At 55.7% G+C, this 16,551-nt stretch overlaps 1 protein-coding gene across 2 annotated transcripts in view; it reads left to right on the top strand.

The window, feature by feature from the left end:
- The window catches only part of AHRR (aryl-hydrocarbon receptor repressor), an 83,006-nt gene that overhangs the window by 29,580 nt on the left and 36,875 nt on the right, over positions 1 to 16,551 (top strand). For both annotated transcript variants that reach the window (XM_042954004.1, XM_042954014.1), the window contains one exon: positions 4,992 to 5,095. In XM_042954004.1, the coding sequence (XP_042809938.1) occupies positions 4,992 to 5,095 (104 nt within the window). The remainder of the gene's footprint in view (positions 1 to 4,991; positions 5,096 to 16,551) is intronic.

Here is a 16,551-nt window from a genome sequence, read left to right as displayed (position 1 = left end):
TGACCTCTGGGTGTAGCACAGGGAAGAGCAGAGCAGAGCTGTGGTCACGTCATCTGCCTCCATAGGGACATGTAGGCAAGTGTGGAGATCGGCTCTGACCCGTGAAGGCGTGGGGCAGGCCTCTAGCGGGAAGGCCTGCTAGACTGGGGCTGGAGGAGGAGGAGGAAGAGGAGGAGGAGACGTGCCATGGGTGCTACCCGGAGTGTGAAAGTTGGGACACACTGTGCAGGGCCCCAGGGCTCAACTCCGAAATGAAGCCACGTTTTACCAGGCAGGTGTTTGGTTCAGCCGGCCAATGGACATGGGCCCGTCCACTCCAGGACCTGCAGATGGCCAGAATCGGGGTTTCAGTCCAGCCTCCAGTGGGGCCCCTGGCTTTTAATCACTCTGGGTGGCAGGAGTCCTACCCAACCTCTAGATGGCTCTCACATTCAGTGCACCCTGCACCTGGACCCACCTGCCCTGCTTACCTGTCCTATCTGCACTGAAAGGAGTTGGCTTCACCTGAGCAGGGAACAAACTGGCTGTCACTTTCTGAGCATCACAGCACCATCCAGAGGCAGAGATAGGGGAGTCTTCTAGCTTCTCCTCCGCCAAAAACACTTGGCACCTGTCATTGGCCGGACCCAGCCACACGACCTCTAAGCAGCTACTGTGGTGGGACACCAGGCCCCAGTGGCATGTGGTTTGGCCCAGGGTGGCACCTTGCTGAGCCTCCCCTGTGTGAGGGAAATGGAGGTCTCATAGTGGAGAGGTTGGGGTGCGGGGTAGGAGCTGGCAGGGTGCAGGCGGTCCCAGTCAGCCTCGAGGGAAGTGGGGAAGTGGGGAAGTGTCCCCTCCGTTCTGAAGCGTCCCCCCGCCCCGGCTTGCGTGGAGACAGGGATGGCCACTGTCTCCATGGTTTTTTGGATTCTCTGTGTCCCAAATGAACCTTCTCGAGGGTGTAAGAAGCCAATGAAGTGAGAAGCACCAGTGGTTGGAGAGTCTCATTGTGGCTGGTGCTCTGGGGTCGCTGGGTGACTCAGAGTCGGGGAGGAGCTGGCTTCTTCAGGGTTCAGGCTGAGCCGTGAGCCCGAGGGAGTCCGTTTGTTTCTGGGAGTGGGCAGCCTGGCTCATGCCTCCTCTGTCTGCCACATGGCCCCGAGCTCTGTGTGACGGACCGGGTGCGGAAAGCTGGCTTCAGGCCAGTCCCCAGGGCTCTCAGAGGCCCCCGGTTGCCCCTCAGAGTCCAGGCAGGGCAGGAGGACTAGCTGCCCACAGGGCGGGGCCTATGGGACGTGGTCCTGGTGGGAGCCAGCGCACTCAGCCCGGCCTCCTTTCTGTGGGCAGGGCAGCGCCAGCGGCTCACGAGGGGTCTGGGCCACTTGTGCGTGGATGGGCCTCTTGAGCCCCTGCTGGTCTGTGGGGGCTCTCATGCCTGGAACTTCCTCTTCGTGGCCTTCTTGACAAGCCGGGCCTTCGGAGGGCCCCCGGCAGACTCTCCCCACACTCTCACCAGCTCCCCAGAAGGACACCCTGCACCCCCACCTGTTCCCCAAGAGCCTTTCTCCCTGACCTGTTACCATGGGCAGTCAGGTGCAGAGGGGGCAGTGACAGGGGCCAGGTGGTGGGCTTGTCCCTTGTCGTGGAGGAGGAGAGGGGGGACCCCCCAGGGCAGACCCAGCAGTGGGGCTGAGGTCTGTCTGCAGAGGTTTCCAGGGCCCTGGTGGCCTTGCCCACAGCCCCAGCCCCTGTTGCACTCCCAGCTCGGGCCTTCAGGTGAGACCTGCATTCAGTGGGGACAGAGAACGCAGGACAGGAGAGAAACCCTGAGGTGGGGGAGCGGATCCAGGGCAGAGCTGAGCCAGGAGGGCTGAGGAGGGGGTGCAGCTTACCGGCTGCCTCCTGCCCTCCTTACCGGTTGCCCCCCTCCCCGGGACCCTGCTGCTCTGCCCTGCCTGGCCACCTGCCCGTGGGAGGCACGGTGGGACCCTGGCTGCGACCCCACACCCCACCCGAGCTTGCTGCTCTGTTTCGACTCCCTGAGAGCCCCTGAAGTGGGGGACCTGGGAAGTGAGCGGCAGGCACTGTCAGCTCGCATGGATTTCCGGGAAAGCTGGCCCCCACCCCCGGCTCCTGCATTCGGTTTCTTTCTGTCTTGCCACAGGCCTGGGGGTGGGGCGCGTCTGCGGCTGTGCTCGCACGCGAGGCCCTGGCTTGGGTCCAGGTGGCTGTCACTGCAACGCTGATGGCCCCATCGCGTGACAGGAGCCCAGAGGAGGCCCCGCTGGGCGTGCCCCGCCGGGATGTGGCTGCAGAGGAGGGGAAGTGGGGGTGCCCAGCTGGGGGGGGGGGGGGGACACGCGATGCTCGGGGGCCGGTGTCCCCGTGCAGAGAGATGTGGGTGGGGAGAAAACTTAGAGAGGGTGTCCCCCACTTCTGCCTCTAGTGGGTACAGGACGGGATGTAGCCCATCAGGTTGGGGGGCAGTGAACACCCCACAGGGCAGTGATGTCACCATGCTGGGATTTTCCCCCACCCCAGCTTCACAGCTGTGGAAGTCATTGCCCCCAACAGGGTCTGCAGGGGCAAGAGAACAGGCAGGCAGGGCAGTCCAATCCCTGCCTTCCCCTGCCCTCAGTTTGAGGGGTGTGTTGGAGAAGGCTGGGGGCAGGGAGCTGGCTTGAGCTGGGGTGGGGGTGGGAATGACCCCTCCACAACGGAGTTTGCTTTGTGGAGGGCCTTGGTGGCCTGGGTGTATGGGCAGGCGGCCCAGGATGCACTGAGGTGGTGGGGGGTCCTGTCTCTGCCCAGCCAACGGCACTCCTGGCCTTCATTGAGCCCCAAATTCACCACAGGTGCTGCACAGGCCCTGCCCATACCCTGGTGGAGAGCTGTGGCCTCCCTGCTGTGGCAGCAGGATAAGACCCTCTGGCGGGGGAGGGGAGGGGTGGGACAGGGACTCACATGCCAGTGTTTTTCCTCCTTTATCTTTCTGGGCCTCTGAGAGCATGGGGTCCTGTGTGACCCCTGGCAGAGGCCCACCTCAGCCTTCGGGGTGTTCTGAGACCAGAAGGTTCCCTCAGGGGACATGGCATTCGCTTCACTAGGGTCTGTTTTCTGCTTCTGTGTGCTGGGGGTGGGGAGCTGTGTGAGTTTAGTGAATTCAGACCTTTCAGCTTTCTGAACGACAGGGTTGTGTTCCCAAAGGGAGTAAAAATAGGCACCTCTAAATGTCCCTGGCTTTCGACACATCTCAAAGCTTAGTGAGCGGTGGGGCCTTGATTGCTGGTGAGGTTTTCGGTTGGGAGAGGGGCCTGGGCAGTCTGCAGCACCGACCGCCCCTGTGCCTTTGCCCAGCAACCCCCAGGTGTGACTGTTCTTGTTTCCTGCTTTCTGGCCAAGGAAATGCGTTCATTTCTGGGAGTATTTAGAGCAGAGAACAGAGTCCCAGTGCTTCTTAGCTGTGGGAGAGAGGTTGATAGAGCAAAGCCCTCTGGGCGAGGGAAGGACGTGGGGGGGGGAGGCCAGACAGAGACCAAAGGCCCCAGTGTGACCACCGTCTGTGGGGCTCTCCTGAGGGCCACCTCCCTGCACCCAACCCTTTGCCTCTGTGGACACTCGGCTCAACAGTTTCCCTGCACCTGGCACCAGAGGGCTTGAGTGAAGGGGCCCCGCGTGGCCTCTGGTGGGGGGCAGGAAGCTGCCAGTCCGGCAGTGCAGCCGGTGTGGGGTAAGGGTCCCACCAGGGAGGGCAGTCCGTGCCTGACAAGAGGTGTGGACAGAGCGTCTCGCCTGGAGTGCAGACATTGGGGCCCTGCGGTCCCTGGGCTCTGGGGACCTGGGGGCCTGAATTTCTATCAAACTCCGTGGTGGAGCAGCTGCTGCCCATAGCTCACTGATATGGGGGGGAAGGTACAGTGGATGTGGGGCAGACCCCGGCTCTGAGTGCAGCTCAGGGGGGTGTGAAGGTGCTGATGAAGTAAAAACGACCTGGGTAGCACAATCACTACGACCCACGTGCCCTGGAGGAGTTCAGCACAGCTTGGTGGTTTTGGAAGAGAAAACGCGGGAGATTTAAGTGCCCGTGTTTGTATTTTCTCCCAAGACCTGGACAAATGCAAGGGTTCTGCCTGCCCCAGGCAGGGCCCTTTGACCCCCAGTTGCACTGACATCACCTGCAGCTTCAGTTTGGAAACCGACCTGAGGGGCAACCGGGAGGCCCTTCCTGGTCTGCCCAGCCCTCCAAGGAGGCTCCGGGCGGCCCCCTTTCCGCACCCCAGGGGTCCTGCCATAATTCTCCATGTGGCTGGGGACCCTGGGCATGCAGCTGGGGGTCCACAACAGGTGCCAGTAAACGGGGATGTGGATGGCATGTCTGTATGTCTGAGCTTTCACCCCAGAACGGAGATGGGGCCACACTGGGGTTGGGGCTGGGGGAGGGCCAGGAAGCTGCCACCCTTGGGGGGCACCTCAGTCATGCCAGGGGGGCCTTCCGTGCAGTGTGGGCCGCTCCACACCAGGTTGGGGGTTGGGGAGCGGTTGGGGGAGCTGGGGGCATGATGAGGTCGCGTGGGCACTTCCAGGGTGGTCTGAGTTAGGGAGACCAGCAGTGCCGAGTTAGGGCACCTACTGGAGCTTGGGTCTCCAGAGAGGACCTTGGGGACCCCTGGGCGGTGTCCCTGAGGCTGGGCAGGATTCTGAGGGGTTTACAGGAGGGGGCAGAGAGCAGTTTCTGCGGAGCAGAGTAGGGGTGGGGTCCTCGAGGTGAGGCCCAGCCCCGATGGCCTGATCTCCTGAATATCACACTTGGTGCTCCCACCTGGCTGCCCTGGTCGGCCCGGGTCCAGTTCCAGCTGTGCTGCCCCCATGCGTCCCAGGAGGAGACCCCAGGTCAGCTTGGGAATGCAGCTTGGGAGGGTGGCGGCCAAGAACTTGGGAAACAGAAGAAGGTAAGCAGGTCTGGGGCCCAGGAAGGGTGCTGACAGACTTGCTTCGTTCTTCTCTGACAGCCGTGCAGAAGTGCCCACGGCAGCCGGCGGCTGGTACCCCCTCACCAGAAGACAGCGGTCTGAGCGGAGGGTCCACCGTGCTGGAGGGAAGGCTCCTGCTGGAGGTGAGTCCCCTCGTCCTCCCATCACATGCCTGTCACGCCGCGCGGGGTCTGTCTGCCCGCTGGTCGTCAGGTTGGACCGCTAACAATTTACTGGAAATGCGGCCCTGGGAGCAGCAGGGGGTCAGACACAGATGCCCAGGTGAGGCGCAGCAAGTTGGGACAGGGAACCAGAGGTGGCCTTGGCCCATACACCTCAAGTGTAAAAACCGTTTCTCATTCTGCATTCTCTGGTTTTACTTGTCAGTCAATTCAGCAGGGTTTTTCAGAATTATTGTTATTATTAATGACAGAGAATCGCACGAGTTTTGCAGGGTGTGGCAGGTGCAGGCTGGCCCAGCTGTCCATATTACACGCACGGCATCTGGGGCCTGGGTCAGCCTTTTCCCCGACCCGGGGCCTCTCACCCCTGGTGACTCTGAGGCGCCATGCCCTTCCTGACCCTCTCCCGTGGCCCGCTTCTCGAGGGGCAGGGGCATGCGTGGCTCAGTTCCTCAAGCAAGATAGGACAGCGAGGTGGAGCTTTCCGGGCTGGGTCGAGTCACTGTGTACAGAGCAAGGGGGTCGCTGCCTCCACCGTGGCTGAGAGACCCTGGTTTTCCCCACCTTAGGAGGGGCCTGTAACCAGCCGCTGAGGTGGCCCCGAGGCCGTGCTTCCCCTGGCAGTCCCAGAGGGGCCGGGCCCCATGTGTCCCCCTGCATGTCCCCTTTGGGACCCCAACACTGGGTTCCCAGTGCTCAGCCCTGCTTGGTGGCAGTCCCGTCCCCCCAACGTGAAGTGTCCTCAGCTGCACACACTCGCCCGTCCGTTGGGCTGACGCGCTAAAGGCAGAAATGGTGGCGCATTGGCTCCTTTTATGCTGATGAAATTGAGTCTGCTTGGAGCCCATCGGCCCCTTCTCGGGGGCCCCCAGCAGTCTCGCTCAGTGTTCTGTTTGCACCCCAGCTGCCCTGCGGCAGCCAGAGCGGCCTGTCCCAGGCGGGTCCTGAAGGGCAGCCCCGGGTCCTCGCCCACTGGCCGGCCCGTGCGCTGCCTGATGGCCCAGCTGCTGCCCTGGTGCCTTCACCGCAGGAATGAGCTCAGAGGTTTGTTTGCGAGCCGGCGCCCCTCATGGAGGACAGAGGACAGGGATCTTCTGCCTGGTTCACCCCTGCCCGAGTCTCGCTTCCCACCCTTCAGTCTGCTTCCCCCCCAGGCGCTTTCCCTGACCCTCTGGGTGGCTTCCTGCTGTCTGCGTGTGAATTCCTGGGTGCTCAGCTGTTTGGCATGTAGGCTTTGGTGGTGGGGATGTGCCCCTAGGGCACCTCAGCCAAGATGTCCCCACAGTGCCTCACCTAAAGGGTAGGTGGAGGGTGGGGTTCTACCATCTGCTGACTGACAGGTGGGCAGATGGAAAGCATCTGGGCTGGTTGGAGGGGAACCAGAGATGCTCCTGCCTCGGATCTGGGGGTTCCTGTCTGCCCACCATGACCCCTGACCCCCCATGGCTCCCACATGACCCCCATGCCCCCTACGGTCCCCACAGGGACCCCCATGACCCCGTGATCCCCCATGACTTCCTACAGTCCCCCATGACTCCATGCCTCCCATGGTCCCCACAGGGATCCCCATGACCCCCTGACCTCCAGTGGCCTCCCATGACCCCCCCATGGTCCCCCAGGGACCCTCACAAGCCCATGACTTTCCACAACTCGCCATGGTCCCCCATGATCCCCATGACCCCCAGTGGTCCCCAAGGGAAGCCCCCATGACCCCGTGGCCTCATGACTCCCTGCAGTCCCCCATGATCCTCCAGGACTCCTACAATCCCCATAGGAGCCCCCATGACCCCGTAGGCCCCCTGATTCCCCACAGACCCCATGACCCCTCTATGCACCCATGATCCTCACAGGGACACCTACAGTCCCATGTACCTCCCACTGCCCTCCAAGGCCTTCACGCCTGCTGAGGCGATGGTTCTCATGAAGATCACAGAATTCATGAATCACTTCCTTTTTAAAAAACAAAAATACAAGCAACCATATACTTGCAGTTTGCTGGGTTACTGTTGGATTTCCACGAAAATTCTGTATGGCGGGCACCTGGGGACCCCGTTCTTAGAGCCCCTGTATCTTTCCGTCCCATCGGAGCAGAGCAGGGGTCCTAACAGCAGAGTAGCTTTTAGAAATACTGTGGTTTCAGGAGAGGAAATATTTCCATACCTCACTATTTACCATGTTTTTCGGAAGTGAATTCTTAAATATTAATTTTTCCTTTAAAGTTGGATTTTTCCAAGCTGGTGAGCTTGGGGCTGGAAAACATTGTGCCAGCTTGAGTTTTATTCTTGGCAAAATATAACTGGCGTGACTCTTTTTATAATTCATGTTAAAAATTAAGATAATAAAATCTTAAACATGAAATCTTTGTTAAACTGTGTTCCGACTATAAATACAGAAGCATGTGCACACAGTCCCCCCATCTCCTGTGAGAGCCCAGGGGACTGTTCCACACGTGTCCACACCACTGCCCTCCAGCCCCTCTGCTGGCCCTCGGCGGCCGTCCTGCTCTCTGCTCTCTGAGCAGGACCAGGTTTCCCCCGAGGACCTGGGGACCTCAGGACATGGACGCAGCACGGTAGTCCCAGCACAGCTAGAGACTAGGAAGTGGCCCAGCCTGACCTTCAAGAGCTGACCAGCTCCCTGGGGGCCGGAGGGCGGCACCCAGCCCCATACCTCCTGTTGGCCCAGTGTGTGCGTTCAGAGAACTACCCTCTGGGGTGGGACTCGAGGCTACTGGTCAGTTTGCCGGGCACAGGGGGCTGTACGGCCGTCCCCTGGCCCCACTCCATCTTGAAGACAGGGCCAACAGCTCCTGAAGCTTCCTTCTGCCACCTCTTGTAACACATTCTCTGTGACCACAGAAGTTTCTGGAAGTTCCCTTAGATTGGAAGCAGTCTAGATTGTATGGTGAGGGTTCTCCTCACCACATTTCTAGTGTGGCAGTTCTCAAACTTTGTGATTAGAGACTCTTTTTGAAGTTTAAAAATATTCCCTAACAGCAAAATAAACAAATCAAGCAGCAATAACAAGAAAATCCAGCTTTTATTTCTAATCTTCAGTCTGTTAAAGAGAAACTGGAAAAAATGAGAGGTTTATGACAGGCATCATAGATTCATAAAAATGTAGTGCTGGCACAGACTTTAAAGGGCCTGTGGTCTAACGTCCACTATTTTAAGACGAAGAAACCAAGATTTGGAGCGGTTGGGGGTCCAGGATCCCTGTTGGTGTTGGGGCTGGGCCTGGCGTTTCTTTATCCGTGGTTAGTGCTCTTGGGCCCCTGCCTGCCTCAAGAAGCCAGGGTGGATGGCCAGAGGGGCCGCCAGGTGAGCACCTTGGCACAGGCGCTAGGCATGGGACAGGTAGGTTCTGGAAACACACACATCAGATCACAGTTAGCAGCGTCCTGGGCTTCTATTCCCACTTTTAAGGCGGTCTGTAGTGTTTGGGGTGGACAGGGCAGCTGGCTAGCAGGAACTGTGGATTCGGGCCTAGGAGGGGCCGGGCTACGGGCCACCTGACCCTGACTAGAGTTCTGGCGTGCCGTGGGTACATTTTCTCACACTTATTTTTAAGTTCACGCATGCTAAAACGTGTTCTTATTGGCAGTGTGGTGTGGCCACCATTGCGAAGAAGACAGCAATACCATCATGCCTGAATTCCCCTGGTGCTGCCCGTGTGTGGGGCCCGGCCACCAGAGCCACGTTCTCCGGCCCCTGCGGCCTTCTCCGACCGCTGTTCTCAGGGTGCCTATAGGTGGGCTCCTACAGCGGGGAGCCTGGGTGCCAGCAACACGCACCGGACCCAGACACGCGGCTGCCTGGAGCACAGTTGGTTTTGTCCTTCTGTGGTGCGAGGGCATCTCAGTGTGCTTGTCCACGCGACCACTAGAGGACGTTTGAGTTTCTAGGGTTTGTGTATGTGGATAAAGCTACAAGCAGCCACGTGCAGGTTTTCTGGGAGCATCGGCTCTGGTTCTCTCTGGGTGATACCCACGTGTGTGGTTGCGGGGTCGTGCGACAAGAGTGTTTTTGGTGTCGTGGGGACCTGGCGTGCTGTTTCTCCAGGTGGCTGTGCGGTGTCCCCAGCGGCGGAGAACAGGGGTGCCCGTGTCCGTGCCCTTGCTGTTGTCCTGTGTTCCCCCTCCTCAAAGCTGTTTTAAGAGACTCTCATCACGGTTTCGGATTGCGCTTCCTTCACGACCAATGACCCAGAGCCTCTTGTCAGGTCGCGGTTGTTCATCGAAGGAGCCCCTTGCGAGCAGCCTGCTCAAACGTTTGCCCGTGAAAACAGGTTGTTTCCTACCTCGCTTTTGACTTTGGAGCTCTTTATGTGTTCTGGACACATGATCTTTGTTCTGTGTGTGGTTTGTAAGCGTCTGCCTGTAGTCTGGCTTCTCTCCATTCTCTTCAGAGTCTTGCAGAGAATGAAAGTACTTAATTTGGACAAAGCCCAGTTTATCAGTTTTTAAATAGGTCATGATTCGTGTCACATTTGAGAACTCTTTACCTCACCTGGGTTGCAAAGATCTTTATTTTATGCTTGCTCCAAAGTTTTATCGTTTTGTGTTTTACATTCAGGTTTATGGTTCATTTTTAGTTGACTTTGCTACAGGCGAGGGTATGGGCCGAGACAGCCTCGTTCTGCACATTAAGATCCTGGTGTCTCAGGATTATGTGCCCCTTCTCCACTGAATTGCCTTTACACCTTGTAAAAAAAGCTTGTGGCCCTATGTTTGTGAGTCTGTTTCTGGACTGTGTTCTGCCATTGAGAACAAGCACCAGCCGGTTTCAGTGTCTGCAGCTTTACAACAAGTCTTGAAATTGGAGAGTATGACTCTTCCAATCTTTGTTCCTTTTCAAGATTGTTTTGGCTATTCTAGGTTCTCTGTCTTCCTGAGTATATTTTAGAATTCGCTCGTCGCTATCTACAAAACTTCCTGCTGGAATTTGGGTTGGGTTGTATTACATCGGCAGGTCAGCTTAGGAGAACTGAGACCTACAAGTACTGACCCCTAATGCACGAGCACACCATCTCTCTCCATGTTTTAGCTCTTTTCCTGCTCTCATCCATATTTGTAGTTTGTGGCAGGGAGATCCTGTGTCTATTGATAGATTTATACCAAGCATTTCATATTGTCGTTGTTATTGTAAACAGAACGGCAGTTTCATTTCACTTTCTACTACTGTATAGAAATACAATTTATTGTTCTGGGTTGACTTTGTATCTGTGAACTTACTGAATTCATTAGTAATTCTTGGAGACTTGTTTGTAGATTTCTGTGCGAATTTTACATAGATTATCATGTTGTCTGAGAATAGAGACCGTTTTTATCTACTTTTTCAGTCTATACACTTTTTTTTCCTTGCCGTACTGCCCTTCTGAGGCTTCCTGAGCAACACAGAGGAAGAGGGGGACATCTGTGTCTTGTTCCTGGTCTCCAGGAGAACCCTATAGTCTTTCAAGGTTAAGTATGTTATTAGCTTGGAGTTATTTTCCGCTTTTTGTTTGTTTTGGTTTTTTTTTTTTTTTTTTTTTTGGTAGATGCTTTATATCAGATTAAGAAAATTTTCTCTATTCCTTATTTTCTGGGAGTTCTTATAACAAATGGGTATTAAGTTTTGTCAAGTGCTTTGTCTGCGTCTACTGAGATATGATCATGGCTTTTTTTCTTCAGTCTGTGAGTACTATGAATTACCTTGATTCATATTCAACTGTTGGTCCAAACTTGCTAGTTTGAATAAATCTTACTTATACATTACTGGATGAAATGTGTTATATTTTGTGGGGGCTTTTGTTTTTATGTTCATGAGAAATATTTTTGTAGTTTTCTTGTAATGTCTTTGCTTTTGGTGTCATGCTGATGCTGCATTAAATTAGTTGAGAGTGCTTCCTTCTCTCTTGTTTTCTGGAAGAGACTGTATAGAATGGGTGTTATTTTCTCCCAGAAAATGTTTGTTAGACTTCACCAATGAATATAACTGGTCTGGTTTTCTTTGTTAGATTTTAAATTATGAATTCAATTTTTTTAACCAACAGAGAACTACTCAGTTATCTATTCTAGTGTGAATTTTAGTAGTTTGCATCTTTCAAGGAATTGGCCTGTTTCCTCTACTTCATTGAATTTGTGGGTACAGAACTGTTCAAGGTTTCCCCATGTTGTCCTTTTAGTGTCTATGAGAGGTTCCGTAGCTATATATCCTTTCTATTTTCATTGGTAATTTGTGACTTCCATTTTTTTCTTAGTCAGTTGGGCTAGAAGCTTATTCATTTTATTGATTTTTTTCAAAGACACAGCTATTGGTTTCATTGATTATTGCTCTGGACTGAATATTTGTATCCTCCCCCCAATTAATATAATTCAAATTCATATTAGACTGGAAACCTGATGTGAAGGTGTTAGGGGTCAGAGCCTTTGGGAGGTGCTTAGGTCATGAGGGTGGAGCCTCATGCATGGGATTTATGCCTTATAAAAGGGGCCCGAGAGAGCACCCTTGTGCCTTCTGCCCTGTGCAGTTATAGCAAAAAGCCATCCATGAACCAGGAAGTGGGCCCGCACTTGACTGCTGTCACTGGGTGAGGTGTTCTACAAGCATCAGTTACATCAGCTTGGTTGACAGTGTTTAAGTCTTTTATATCCACATTGATTTTCTGTCCGGTCTCAACCTGAGAGACAGAGTTAGCATCTTCTAATGTAACTGTGGACTTTTGTCTTTTTCCTTTCAGTTCTATCAGTTTTTGCTCTATGTGTTTGGGAGTTCTGTTGAGGGGTGCATACACATTTAGGATCATTACGTTTTTTTATGAATTGACCCTTCTATCATTACCATTATATAACATGCCTCTTCATTCCTAATTTTCCTTGCTCTGAAGTCTACTTTGTTTGATACTAATATAGCCACCTCAGCCTTCTTTTTTCTTTAAAGTTTATTTATTTACTTATTTTGAGAGAGAGAGAGAGAGAGAGAGAGAGCGCTCATGCACACGCACATGCACACATGAGCAGGGAGAAGGGCAGAGAGAGAGGGAGGGGGAGGCTCCCAAGCAGGCTCCACGCTATCAGCACAGAGCCCAACACAGGGCTTGAACTCACGGACTGTGAGATCATGACCCGAGTCGAAATCAAGAGCCAGACACTTAACTGACTGAGCCACCCAGGCGCCCCAATCCTTCTTTTGATTAATGTTTGCCTGGCATATCTTGTTCCATCCTTTCACTTTTAATTAGTTTATATTGATATATTTAAAGTGTGTGGTTTTCAGCCACTAGGTCTGTAGTAATTTGCTGCAGCAGCAAGAGGAACTAATTCAGATTGAGCCCTGGACTTTCCACACGTGTTGGGAGCCTTGGGTGTCACAGCCTCAAGGTGGGTGCTTGTCTTCGGTCCTGTGTTGGCAGCGGCCGTGCAGGGGTCAGGTTTGGCCAGCAGGCCCGCTCCTTGAGAGCACGCTGCCCGTGCCAGCTTGGCTCTCTGCGCAGGCTCTGCTGGTCTGCCTCTCCGGACGTGCTCCACACACGTACCCCTCGGACTGAGCCGGGACTACGTCAGCTCACACACAGAGGTGAGCCCGGGTCCCTTCCCCGCCGTCTCCTCTGCAGGATTTCCTCCACACCTGCTTCCTCCTGGGACCCTCTTCCTGGTCCTCTGACTAGAACTCCTGTGTTTCTCTTAGAGCTTAGCTGCCACTGTCCAGTGGTGATTCTATGCATGAGCACATGGTCAGGGCAGAGAAGGGAGAGAAAATGGGGTACCGAGGACCAGGCCCCCGCTCCTCCCCGGTGGCAGATTTCCCTCGGGCACTTGCATGCACACAGGCATGCTCACCTGCCTTTTGGGCTTGTTGGTCTGAGGAGTGAGGTCTGTCCTCCCAGAGGGCACAGGGCTGGGGCACTGGCCTCCACGTGGGGCTGGGGCACCTCTCCTCCAGCTCCTGAGGACAACAGTGGCCCCAGCAGTGTGTGGTGGTGATGGCAGTTCAAGTTCATGACTGAATGCAGCTCAGACAACAGAAATGTACTCTTCATAGTTGTGGAGGCTGGGAGTCCGAAATCAGTGTCATTCGGCTGAAAGCAAGGTGTGGTGGGCGAGTTCTTTCAGATACTCTAGGGGAGAGTGTGTCCCATGCCTCTGCTGACAGTCAGTCTTCCCTGTGTCTCTGTGTCCCTCTTATAAGGACACCAGTCATATTGGATTTGGGGCCACCCTAACCCAGAGTGACCTCAACTTAATTTATTACAGCTGCGAAGATTCCATTTCCAAATGAGGTTGCTTTGCAGTCCCTGTGTGCCTGTGTCTTTGGGAGCCGCTATTCAGCCCGTACAACCGTCCATTTTGCAGGGGACGTGCTTCAGGTGAGAGCACAGACTGGGGCAGAAACTCAGGCCTCTCCTGACTCCAAGACCCCAGCCCTGAGCCAGGGCTCAGCTCCAACACGCCAGGGCCGCTTGGAGCCCTGAGGACTTACTTGATCCTTGACAGGTATACGAGACAGATGCTGTCATTGACTCCCTTTACAGATGGGGAAACGGAGTAGTTCTGTAAGCTGCCCGGTGTCACAACGCTAGCAAGGACAGAGCCGGGACTGGCCCCCACTGCGTCCCCTTGAGGGACTCCGTCTGAGCCAGGGTCCTATCCAGGTGGTCCTGTGGCCCTGGCAGGTGAGGGGCTGGTGTCAGAGCCAGAGGCCTGTCTTGCTGTCACCCGCAGAGCACTCTCAGGGCTTTAGTTTCAGGCCTCAGAGCCTTTGGGGATGGCTAGACAGAGTGGTGTGCGTCAGGCTCAGGGACACAGTCACCGAGGCCTTCTGTTCCCACCGGCCAGACCAAAACAGGAACGTGGCAGGAGCATGCCATGGCCCGTGAGGCTGGGTGCCTGAAGGACACTGGTTCTCACGGGCAAAACCGGCATCGCAGAGGGTTTCCCCCGAGCGTTTCACACAGAAACCAAAGGGCAGAGGACCCCAAGCATCTGACGTGTCAAAGGGAAGGCTGGCCGGGCCGAACCACAGCCGGGCCTGCATCCAGCCTCACAGTGCACCGAGGGGCTTCTCCGGGAAACCAGCCCTTATGTGAGGTCAGAGGCGATGTGCGCACGGGTCCTGGTGAAGCCTAGGTGTGGGGACACAGGACAGCCAGAAGGCAGTGTAGGCTGAGAGGCAGCATGAGCGGCTGCTTGGGGGACAAATGGGAATCGACTGCAAACGGGCCTAACTGGGTGAATTTAAAAGGAAAAGCTGTGAACCAGGGAGGCAGTACCTCCTTCTTGATTTTGCAGTCCTTGACAACTGAGTGAGAGAGATAGCTGTGGAAGTCGTGTGGACAGTGGTGACCAGGCGCTGGACCCTGGACCCCTGTTCTCAAGAAGATTCTACAGTTAAAGGCGGGACACAACCAGCACGCCGGCCCCTCTGGTCAAAGAGACTCAGTGCGGGCACGTGGCCTGCAGCCTTCCCACGCTGCACAAGAGCGTCGGGGTCTCCAAGTGTGGCGAGGTGGGTGGTGGGGCTGCACACGGGGCACTGACCCTGGCGCAGCCCCTCCGTGGAGCCCAACAGCCTAGAGGAAGGACCCGAAGATGCCGATGTTGGGGCTTCCCCACCAGAACTCTGTCGTGCGTGTGGACGTCCTGGTGGCTCTCCCACACCTGCTTGTAAACTCCAGCACATGAGGGCCACAGACCCTTGAGACAAGAGGCTCACTCAGGATCCAGCAGGAAAGGCAGCTCGGGTGACCCAGGGAAATAAACCAGCCGATGTCGGGCTCCTTGGGGAGAAGAGCAAAGACACAGTGTCCGTGAGATGGAAACAGGTGCCAACAAAGGGAATATTCTGAAGTTTGGGAAAGAGCGCAAGAATTACAAGTATGAGAGCAAACGTAGGAGCTGTACGAAGATGGAGAGTTGACGCTGAAGGGTCACTTCAGTTTTCCCCAAGAGGGAGAGGAAACTAGGTGGAGAATATAGTCCCCAAGGGCCCCATAGGCTCCAGTTCCAGAAAGATCAGGGGAGGAAGCTGTCAAGGAGGGTTTCCCAGAACCACGGGCTGGGTTTCCGGCCTGAAGGTCCCCCTGCGTGGCCAGCACAGTGGGTGGAAAGGACCAGGGTGTTCCGCCTTTCAGAGATTCCACACCCCAGCACAAGAAAACCCCAAATGCTCCCAGAGAAAAGGAGCAGGTACCAAGAAAAGCACTGAGCCTCAGGAGTCCAGGCCTCACCAGGAGCGCTGGAGCTGGAAGGCCTTGCAGAAGTGTGTGCAGAGGCAGGAGCAAGGTGACGTCCTGCTAGGCCCCACAGGCCTGCCACCTGCCGGGTTTGGAGGGTGAGGCGGAGAAGAGCAGCCTCAGACGGGCTGGGCCTGGAGAGTGGCTTCTCAGGACGAGGGTCTCCTACTGGAACCAGGGCAGTGTGGAAACACAGGCGTGGAGCCTGGCGCCCAAGGCCCCACCATCAGCAGGGGAAGAGAGGAGACCGGACGGAAAGGCCTCTGCACGAGACAGAGCTGGGTACGTGAGTCGGTGTGGGGGCGCACAGCCGCCTGGCTCAGCTCATGGGTTTATGCACAGTTGGGACATGGCCACGCAAGGACAGCAGGGCTCGGAGCGGCTGCTCTGGTGTGGGCCTGGCGGGCCGGTTCTGACACAGGCTCTTAAATCTTGCCCACTCGACTTCTATCCTTCGTCCCACCAAATTCTGTTGCATCAGAAATAAACCTGCTCCTGGCTTCCTTGTGGATCCTTGCTGCTGGGCGGATCTTCACCACCCTCTGGTCTCGTTTTAAACGTGCCTCCTGCAGACGTGTGTGGGGGTCCTTTCCCCACACTGTGTCCTGTCGCGGGTGCGTTTAGCCTCTGGGTACTGCAATCACCCTTATTTGGGGCTGCTTTGTGACATCATATTTTGTCTTTCACACTCAGGGCTGTGGCTCCCTCCTCCCTTCCTCTCCAGGCTTCCATGAGCTTTCTTGTGCTAGTTTAAAAGTTACACATTCGGCCCTGTCTTTATGGGGATTGCCCTTAGAAAAGACCTGTTCAAGTTGGTTTTCTCTGATTCTTGGGCTCACGGCATGCTCTCAGGCGTGTGGTCTCCTGGACACTGCACGTCAACTCTTGTCTTGAAGTTGAATCCTGCCCGGCACGGGTCGTTGTCTTTGATCCTTGTGGCCTGGGTGTGTTCCTCTCTGGAGTGCTTCCCCTGCAGTGCGTCCACTGTGGGCCTGGTTCTGACATGTCCCTGCGTCCACTGTGGGTCTGGCTGTGATGTGACCCTGCATCCACTGTGGGCCTGGCTGTGACATGTCCCTGCGTCCACTGTGGGCCTCGCTGTGACATGTCCCTGAGTCCACTGTGGGCCTGGCTGTGACATGTCCCTGAGTCCACTGTGGGCCTCGCTGTGACATGTCCCTGCGTCCACTGTGGGTCTGGCTGTT

The sequence above is a fragment of the Panthera leo genome, chromosome A1 (assembly GCF_018350215.1).
Source record: "Panthera leo isolate Ple1 chromosome A1, P.leo_Ple1_pat1.1, whole genome shotgun sequence".
In the NCBI taxonomy this organism is placed as follows: Eukaryota; Metazoa; Chordata; class Mammalia; order Carnivora; family Felidae; genus Panthera; species Panthera leo.
The sequence above is the reverse complement of the archived record's forward strand: the minus strand, read 5'-3'. Positions and strand labels throughout refer to the sequence as shown.